Source organism: Remersonia thermophila, chromosome 5 (genome assembly GCF_042764415.1).
Source record: "Remersonia thermophila strain ATCC 22073 chromosome 5, whole genome shotgun sequence".
Classification (NCBI taxonomy): domain Eukaryota; kingdom Fungi; phylum Ascomycota; class Sordariomycetes; order Sordariales; family Chaetomiaceae; genus Remersonia; species Remersonia thermophila.
Genome location: NC_092221.1, coordinates 1,152,819 through 1,161,875, shown reverse-complemented (window position 1 = coordinate 1,161,875; position 9,057 = coordinate 1,152,819). Strand labels below are relative to the sequence as shown.

Sequence of the window (9,057 nt, the reverse complement as noted above, 5' to 3'; positions counted from 1 at the left end):
TTATATAGTTTATATTTTCAGGGTAGAGGATTAAAACGGACTATGTTGCCAAGCACTCAGCGTATTCTAAGAACATGGTCAGAAGCGATTTCATGAAACGAGGCTAAACATCCTTATACAACGATATTCTCGCGCAAAATTGTATATTCCGTCGGTCTTGACTATGTTCCCTGCAAAAAAGGCTTGCCACAATATATTCTCAGACACCCCCTCCCCTGCATGGTTGGTCACATCACCAGCTCATTAATACGTTTCATGCTCCCCTGCCTGTCTGGCGAGCATCGTCGTGAACCATTGGCCTACGTCAACGTTCTGTTTGGTGTCAGTCCATACGCTTAGCAAACTGGCCTGCCATGTTGCCTTGCCTCTTTCACAGTGTCAACGACAAAACGACAAGCCTCACCCCCCCTGGCGCCCCGTCGCCCGAGGTGATGGGTCCGCGAACAGACCAACCTCTCCACCTCATCACGGCCATGACTTCTATTTTCTGATGCATCCAGGCTGGTCGATGCTACCTCGGCGGCAACTCGACCCGATGATCGACCGCTTAGACATGGTGCCCCTCACCGCTAGCCATGTCATAATGATCCTTCCATCTTCCCCATTGCCTGATCTTGCGCCCACAGGGTTAGTCGGTATCTCATATGTACACAGTAAACGCATGTGATGGATGTCGTTCTGATATCGTGCACCACCCGCTCATTTCGCTGAAACGGTGCCCACCCGTCGACGCATGGCTCGCAAGATCCATGCTCTCCGACTGTCAACACCCTCGTCCTTGCTCTCAGTAACTTCGGTAGGCGGGGCCGCTCAGAGGATATGACAAACCTCCATCGATGTAGGGGTTTTCCACGCCAGGGGAATGGGCACGCCACGAGGCTGTAGATATAAAACGTGTGCTCGTCCAGCCCGACCATCCTCGAGTGTCTCTCCTCTCTCCAGGCGCAAGCGTCTTCTCGGGCAAAGCCGTTTCTCTCGTTTTTTTCTTTCTCTCTCTCTCTTCACGCTCCTTTCATTCATCACATTCCTTCATTGACTGAAGAGTTACCTTCAACTCTGACGCATTTGTCTTGACGACTTTCCATTCGCTCCGCTAGACGGTACAGTGCCCTTTGGCTATCCTTCCACATCTGTCCTTCTTCCACCATGTCTCGCTTTGCCAAGTCTCTTGCCTCCATCCTGGCCGGTGCCTCCCTCGCCGCGGCCCACGGCCACGTCCAGCACATCATCATCAACGGCGTCCAGTACCCGTCGTTTGACCCCACCAGCCACCCGTACATGCAGAACCCTCCCACCGTCGTGGGCTGGACCGCCGCCAACACGGACAACGGCTTCGTCGCCCCCGACGAGTTCGCCGGCGGCAACATCATCTGCCACAAGTCGGCCACCAACGCCGGCGGCTACGCCGTGGTGGCGGCCGGCGACAAGGTCTACATCCAGTGGGACCAGTGGCCCGAGAGCCACCACGGCCCCGTCATCGACTACCTCGCCAGCTGCGGCAGCACGGGCTGCGACGCCGTCAACAAGGCCGACCTCGAGTTCTTCAAGATCGGCGAGGTCGGCCTGATCGACGGCCGCCAGGCCCCCGGCTTCTGGGGCTCCGACCAGCTCATCGCCAACAACGCCGGCTGGCTCGTCCAGATCCCCTCCGACCTCGCCCCGGGTCACTACGTGCTCCGCCACGAGATCATCGCCCTCCACGCCGCCGGCCAGCTCAACGGCGCCCAGAACTACCCGCAGTGCTTCAACCTGCTCGTCACGGGCTCCGGCTCCGCCGTCCCGCGCGGCGTCAAGGGCACCGCGCTCTACACCCCCAACGACAAGGGCATCCTCGCCGGCATCTACAACGCCCCGGTGACCTACGAGATCCCCGGCCCGGCGCTCTACTCCAACGCCGCCCGCGGCGTCCAGCAGAGCGTGTCCGTCGCCACCTCCACCGCCTCGGCCCTGACGGGGGGCGCCGTCCCGGTTCAGACCCAGGCTCCTCCGGCCATCACCACCACCGCCTCGTCCTCGCCCGCCACCTCCACCGCCGCCGCGTCGACCACCGTCACCCGCGGCAGCGGCAACGGCGGCCGTCCCGTCCCGACCCGCTGCCCGGGCCTTGCGGGTCGCGGGTTTGATAAGAGGCGCCGCCAGGCCCACGGCGCGAACGCCCCTCAGAAGGCGGCGGTTGCTTAAGCGGCGGCGCGACAGACAACGTTTTTGCCGGGTGGAGGGTGGAGAGAAGAGGGCAAAAAACCGCCCGATCATCGTGGTTCGATTTCCCCCATCTATCTCGTCCCGTCCCGTCCTAGTCGCGGGACGCAGGTCTTTTGATTCGTGTTACGTAGATGTTTGAACGGCTTTTGCTTTGCTTCTGCTTGTGTACCTACCTTTTTTCTTTTTCTTCTTTTCGATTTGTTTTTCCGGGTGAAAATCCCGAGGTTGGATTTGCGACATGAACGGAGGATGGAGAGCTAGCCTGGCCTAGCTTTTCAAAATATGAAGCAGCTTCAACGGGCGAGCTTGTTGCCGGTTGTGCTGTGCTGAGATCGGAAAGGTCCCGACGTCGTTCTGTGCCCTTCATTGCTTTCGTGTGATCATTCAACCAAGCGTGACAGAGCTGTTTACCTAATCGCAGAGTCTGCGCTTTTTTTCTTTTCGTGTTGGATTCCAAAGGTGAGTTGATCGAGAGAAACCTGGACTTGGTGAGGAACTAGGGCGAGAAGGCATGACATGCTCATCCTCCTTCGTGTTCGGCAATAATAGTGGGATAGGGGGGTGTCAATTCTTTTGTCCCACTCCCCCCCTCCCCTCCTTTTCCCTATTGCAGATTCTCTTGGTCTTCTTGCCATGGGGATTCTACTCATGAAATCTCTCTTCACCAGCCTTGCTGCTCGAGCAGACGTCTTGTCAAGGCATCACATCGATGGGTCAGTGTAGGTTCAAGAAACCTTGTTGTACTTGCTTCCCGTTCGCAGACATGCATGACATGCGAACCAAATCTCTCTACCATGTTGACTCCTCCGCGTCCTCTTTTTGGTCTTTCGAATCACAACGCATCGCATCACAGTAGAGCACAGCAGAGCTCAAAACGCTAAGGTGTTGTCGCTATGCTCTCTGCTAAGTCTACAAAATAGCCCTGTCCAGCACTCATTGTTTTATGCTTTCCCTCCATCCCTCTTACCCCTCGCTCTTCCCATCCTAGCACCCTATCGTCTCGATCACCTCATTCCTGGCCACTTCACCGGCCTTTCTGCGTTCCCTGGTCTGCCCAATGCTCCCGACGCGCCAACATCGCTCCCGCCGCCGATGCCATGACCCCTAATCGTATGCTGCGCCGAAGTCGGCCAAGAAGCATTGCCAGAGTGGCGGGCGAATTGGTGATAAATCCATCCTGCGCGGACCATCCACATGACGGCGAGCGCTGGGGCAAGGATCAGACCAAGCACCGCGCTGTAGAGGCCCTTGAAGAGAAAACCGTCCCATCGCCCAAGGAATACCCTTTCAAGATGGTTGATTAGCATGTCAGCTCGTCAAGGCTTCGAGGCCGAGGAGGAAGGAAGGAGGGAGGGAAAGAAGGGGAGGGCGGCGTTACTAATCCCCGTCAAGCGGCGTCCCGGCAGCTACAAGCAGCGCAATTGTCGGTCCAACCATGACCGCAAACGCCGGGATAACTGTGATCAGCCCCCGTCCCATGGACGCCAAGAAGAGACCCAACCTCTTGTGACCGGGCAGCCAGTTCACGCAGCCTCCAAACAGCGCCGAGCCTCTGCTCTCAGTGTGGCAATCCAGCATGAACCACCAGCGCAGCAGACGGACCTTGGGCTCGCGGCAGACGTACAGGCTGCGGACGCGGCCTTGTGCGATGTGGTGGTTGACAATGGGCTGCTGGACCAAGAAGGTGAGGATGCACTGGACGAATGTCGTCAACAGCGCGTCCAAGACGAGGGATTTGTGTCGGCGGAAGATGAAGGGGGGGATGGAGCCCATCGGGGGCGGGCCGTAGGGAGGGCGCGGGGACGAGTAGATGACTGAGAAAGGGATTAGGAGCGTGATTACCACCACTTGAACCAGCAGTAGAGAGGCCATCTTCTTCATGCGAGTCTTGCAAGGACTAGGGTTGGAACTTACAGTAGCCAGCCAACAGGCCCAGACACCCGGAGACAACCATGGACGTCAGCGCCCGAAGCACCACCAGGTAGACGAGCTGCGCCTTGGACAGCCTCGAGGTGGGTGCTCGCAGGCGACCATCAAAGGGGGGCTCCAGGACAGGGAGCGGCGTGGGGGCTCGAACCAAGCGTCCCTCTTTTTCGAACAAGATGTGCTGGGTGGGGGTTGTGGGTGGAAGTCTGTTCTCAACGTCCCGGCTGGGCGAGTCGAGGGCTTTGACGAGCCACGTCATTGCGAATCGTCTACACGGGTGGGAGGGTTGTGTGAGTAGGTTCTGATTTGCCAAAAGACGCTGGGTATGATGTGTATTGCTCAATGTCGGTGCTCATTAGGGTTGTGATGGTGATGGCGATGATGTTCATGGTCATCCGAGGAGGAATGCGTGCTATTGGGGACTAGGCCCCTATGTCAAGATAGGTAAGTAGGTGGTTCTTGCTCTTGGATTTTCTTGGTGCTTCATGTGGAAGCTAGCCCCCAGATCGGCGGGTCGAGCAAGGCATTGACGGATATTCCAGGTTGGTAGAGCAAGGGAGATGGGCCGTTGAATTACGGCAAGGTCAAGTTTGGCGGGGACGGTGAAGGATCATGGAGTGAGAAGATTGGGACTTCCATTTCCATGACGTAATGTATGCATCCCAATTCAGGTTGAACATACAAAATCAGGCAGCTACTAAGAATGAACCTCCTTCATGCCGTCTTGTAGGCTTTCCACGCTCTCCTTCAGGCGCGATCTTGATGCCCCCCCCCCCCCCCCCCGCGGGTTTAAGGAGTCGAACATTCCCTACGGGTGGAGACGGGGACGATCGACCCACTTTTACCCGCAACTGCCGAGATCCGGGGTTCAGGTGGACAAGGATGTGCTCATTTCGAACATGGAACTGCTAATTACTATAGTATAGTATGTCGCTCAGAGGCCAACTACAAGGGTGAAAATAAGGAGGAGAAAAAGAACACCAAAACAGATAACAAACATCGGTGGTCGAGCTGTTGGTCTGCTCGGAGTTTCTATCGATGGTACTGACGCCGATCTATGTAGCCGAAAACCCATCAGACAGTGATGTCCCTTGTGATTGACATGCTTCGCGTCTCGTCTGTCTGTGTGTGTATGTGTATGGAGGAAGCTTGTATGACTGTGTCCAGGTGACCACAGGGAGCCCCTTCCCTAGCCTCACACGTGTCAACCTGAAACCTGAGTTTTGAAAGGCGTAGATAGCGTCGTACCCTCTCCCATCGAAGTAGCCATTTCAACAACAATACCAAGCATGCCTGCTGTGCCTTTACGCTCAAAGGTTCGCCGTCGTGACAGCGTGTTACATCTCGACCCTTGAAACAAAACACCACCTCCTAGCTGAACCCCAAAGGCGTTCAGGCTGGCGGCAAAAACGATGCAAACAGCCCTCCTTGGACCGCCGCATACACCACAGCAAAGGTTACAACACGGTTGGCCAAAACGGCATCCTTGCCGTTGGCGTTGGCACGCACAAACTTCTCTGCCACCCACCAATACCACAGCGGGTAGCCTGACGAGAGGCGTGTGATGATCTGGACGTGGTAAGAAGTGAGGGCGAGGACGACAAGGAGGACTTGGGCGGCTGCGGCGGCATTCAGGAAAGATTGCATGGGCTGGGATGGTGAGCGAGCAGCGTTGGGCGTGGTCTCTGGCGGTGTCATGGTTGATGGCGCTGCTGATCGTGCTGCAAGGAGGGATGCCAACCCTCCACGCAGCTGGGTCACGCCAGACGCGGCGAGGACCGTCAGCATCGGCGTGGCAAGGAGGAACAACGGGAGGTTGGAGATCGTCCAGTATCGAAGGAAGCCCGTATTCCTGGCTCAGGAGGCAAGAACACCGTCAGCGCTCAACGCCACATGGCGAAATGAAAGCATCATTCCTCGGGAGAGACAACTCACCAATAATGCGACTGCACAAAAGCATAAATGCTCGGCAGCCACCTCCCACACCACGGCCTGGGCTCCACGCCTTGATCACCCATCATAAAACAGAACCTTTGGTACGCAACAGCCTGCGGAACGACCGTCCCCGCAGCGACGCAAACCCCACCGAGACCCAAGGCAACAAGCCTTCTTAACGCGTCTCCCTTGGAGCGCCTGGGATCCTCGCCCGCCAACCCCGGCAGCAGGCGCACAACCTCCCAGGCGAAAGGGATGCCGTTGAGGATGCCATTGCTCCGAAATGCCGTCGCAACGCCGAACAGGATGCCGGCGAGGATGGTGTATGCGTCGCGGAGGGCGGGGCGCTTCCCATGACCATCCAAGCGGCAGGACAGGGCGAACAAGAGGTATCCCGTGAAGGAGAGAAAGGCGAAGGAGCTTTCGGCGTAAGGGGCGGAGAGGAACAGGCCGGCGGGGGAGAGAATGTGGAGCAGGGCAGCAATGAGAGGGAGGGGGTTCGTCTTGCGCTGTGAGGGTTCCCGGCCGAAGACGACCTCGCCGAGGCGGTAGAGCGCAAGGGCAGAGAGAAAATGGGCCGTGCTGGCGACGGCGATGCCGACGAGCCCCTCGGCGAACGCATCTGCGGCGGAGCCAGCGGCCGGGGAAACGAGGCCCAGGCGTCGGCCGGCTGGGTTCAGTCGGGTCAACATGTGCAGATAGAAACGAATACAAGAGACAGCTACTCACCGGCAACAACGCCCCTCACCACCCCAGGCAGCCCACTCCCAAACGCCCAGAACTGCTCATGGAGATACCCACCGCGGGCGATGCTGACAAAGTAGATGGCGTCCCAGCTGCAGAAACGAGTGACTAGGCGGGTGGCAAATGAGTCGCGCGAAACGGTGGTGCCCGAGCCCGTGCCGTGTATGACAAGGTCAGCCGAGGTGTCGTACGCTTCGCCGGCCAGGACGGCACCGCAGGCGATAAGGAAGAGAGCAAGTTTCCAGGCAACGAAGGCGGTGGCTAAGGTGCGATGGGGATGGGTGAAGGCTTTGGCGAAGAGAGAATTTGGTTGTGCTGGCGGCTGGGGGTTTGGTCCAGCCATGGCGGATGACCTGATGAGAAGGGGGGAGCAACGAATGGGGGGAGAAATGCGGATGGCGTGTGGTTGTGCTACGAGTTCATCTCATACCATGCCGTGAAATGGGATAAGCCTGTAAACATTGGCATTTATCAAGTGAAATGTGTCGTCATCCCGTGAATAGGACCCCAGGAGTAGATGAGGGTGCCATGGAGATTGAGATGAGCTTGAGATGCTGCATCGTGTTTGTTCGAGGGGTTGGGAGCGAGCGAGCCAGGGTTGGGGTTGATGCCAAGCTCCCATTGCTTGGCAATCCTAGGGTTAGGGGTTGCTGACTGCCTTGGCGCTTCCAAGCCCAGCGGAGCGGAACGGAGCCGAACCGATTTTCTCGAATCCCGTAAAAAAACACTAACGTTACTCGAGCTTTCGGCGATGTCATTCTTTTCCCGCATGTTTTTGGGTGCAATGCGGACGGGACGGGATGTAACCTAGTGGGTACCGTGCACTCCGAAATATCAGAGGCTCAACAAGTTCACTCTGCCGAGGTAGTTACCTCCCACCGGCGACCCAGCATCTCCCCAGACGAGCTGATGCCAATCATGGAAATCCGCGCCACCAACACCAAAGCACAGGATGCCCCAGACAGAGCCAGGCGGTTTTCTGGGCTGGCTCCGCAGGGGTGGTCCTTCTCGGTGGAAGCCGAAGAACCACGGCTGACTCGAAGGCTGACAAACGGCGCGTTGCGGGATTATCAATCCTTTCGTGCGGCTCCACGAGCAAAACGCCGTTCGGATGGATCATCGGACTTGAGGCTGTTTTCCAAGCCCGATCCGACGGTGGCGCCAAATCGACAAGGGATCAGGCTTGTCAAAAGGATCTTCCATCGTCAGCCACCACCTCGAAAAAAAACCGTTGGGCGCATCCACTGCCTGCGTAATGCACGGCGTGAGATACAACAACTTTGACAATGACTGGCGTGCAGCGTGGAGGGCGGAAAGCCAATGGTTGCACTCGGATCGCTCAGGCCCCTCGTCTTCGCTGGACCTCGGCGACTTTCCGCAGACTTCATCAACCCGATCGTTAGCGAGCCTGTCGAGTCTTGAAGATATGTGACTAGTCCGGAGCTGTCCATCAACTAATAATTGACGAACCCCTCTTCGCACGAAACCCCTCGATAGCGAAGACAGGATCGACAAAGGAAAATCAACATCCGTGGACGGCCCGAACAAGAAAAGCGGTCTCCACTTGGCATGCCGGGACTCAGCTGGGCCCAATGCCGGGAGGCCTGGCGTCTGCATGTTTCGTCGACAGTTCATCGTTGGTTGTCGAGATCAGCAAATCCGCTCTCTCGCAAGCCAGGGCGCTCCCTTGCATGTTTTGCAGCTTGCTAGAGGCCAGCCAACCTGACACCGCTTCCCCTCCAAAAAAGAAGACTCGCAAGGGCCGAAAGCGTCGTTGCATCGCCTCTCAATGCCTCATTGCCACGGTTCCCATGTGAGAGAGCGAGAGCTGAGGTGCCCCCCCTTACCCCTGACCCCGGACCCCCACCCCACCGGCCTATCCACACTTCGGGGTTTGGGACCGCTCCGTCTACGTACGCCGGGTCGCGTGGCAGCATGGGACCGGGAGCATGGGTCTGCAGTCTGCTTTCTGTCTCTGTTGGTGGTGTCCAAATCCGGCTAACACGGCGCCGCCGGATCCCTTGCCAGATTTCAGCGCACCACCGGCTTTGCCTTCCCATCGGTCGTAACGTACGACCTTATGACGGAACGACCTCCATCTCTCGGGCATGACGACGCTATGATCTCTGCTTTTCCTCCTTGATCGTATTCACACGTACACACAGCCCGACACACAGACACACAGACACACAGACGTACACAACACACACACACACGCACACACACAGAGAGAGAGAGAGAGAGACAGAC

General features: G+C 57.5%; 3 protein-coding genes across 3 annotated transcripts; 1 reads left to right on the top strand and 2 right to left on the bottom strand.

Annotated features, from left to right (window-relative positions):
* Positions 1-1,146: 1,146 nt before the first annotated feature.
* On the top strand, positions 1,147-2,181 carry VTJ83DRAFT_5534 (uncharacterized protein; the record flags this gene model as incomplete). The annotated part of the gene is made up of 1 exon (XM_071012145.1): positions 1,147-2,181. One exon carries the CDS (start codon positions 1,147-1,149, stop codon positions 2,179-2,181), a length of 1,035 nt encoding a protein of 344 aa, XP_070864909.1.
* Positions 2,182-3,579: 1,398 nt separating this feature from the next.
* Positions 3,580-4,387, bottom strand: VTJ83DRAFT_5533 (uncharacterized protein; the record flags this gene model as incomplete). Its single annotated transcript, XM_071012144.1, has 2 exons — positions 3,580-4,016; positions 4,117-4,387. The coding sequence occupies 2 exons, from the start codon at positions 4,385-4,387 to the stop codon at positions 3,580-3,582; spliced, it is 708 nt and encodes a 235-aa protein (XP_070864908.1).
* A 1,133-nt stretch (positions 4,388-5,520) lies between these two features.
* On the bottom strand, positions 5,521-7,150 carry VTJ83DRAFT_5532 (uncharacterized protein; the record flags this gene model as incomplete). Its single annotated transcript, XM_071012143.1, has 3 exons — positions 5,521-5,980; positions 6,064-6,733; positions 6,793-7,150. The coding sequence occupies 3 exons, from the start codon at positions 7,148-7,150 to the stop codon at positions 5,521-5,523; spliced, it is 1,488 nt and encodes a 495-aa protein (XP_070864907.1).
* Between the last annotated feature and the right edge of the window lie 1,907 nt (positions 7,151-9,057).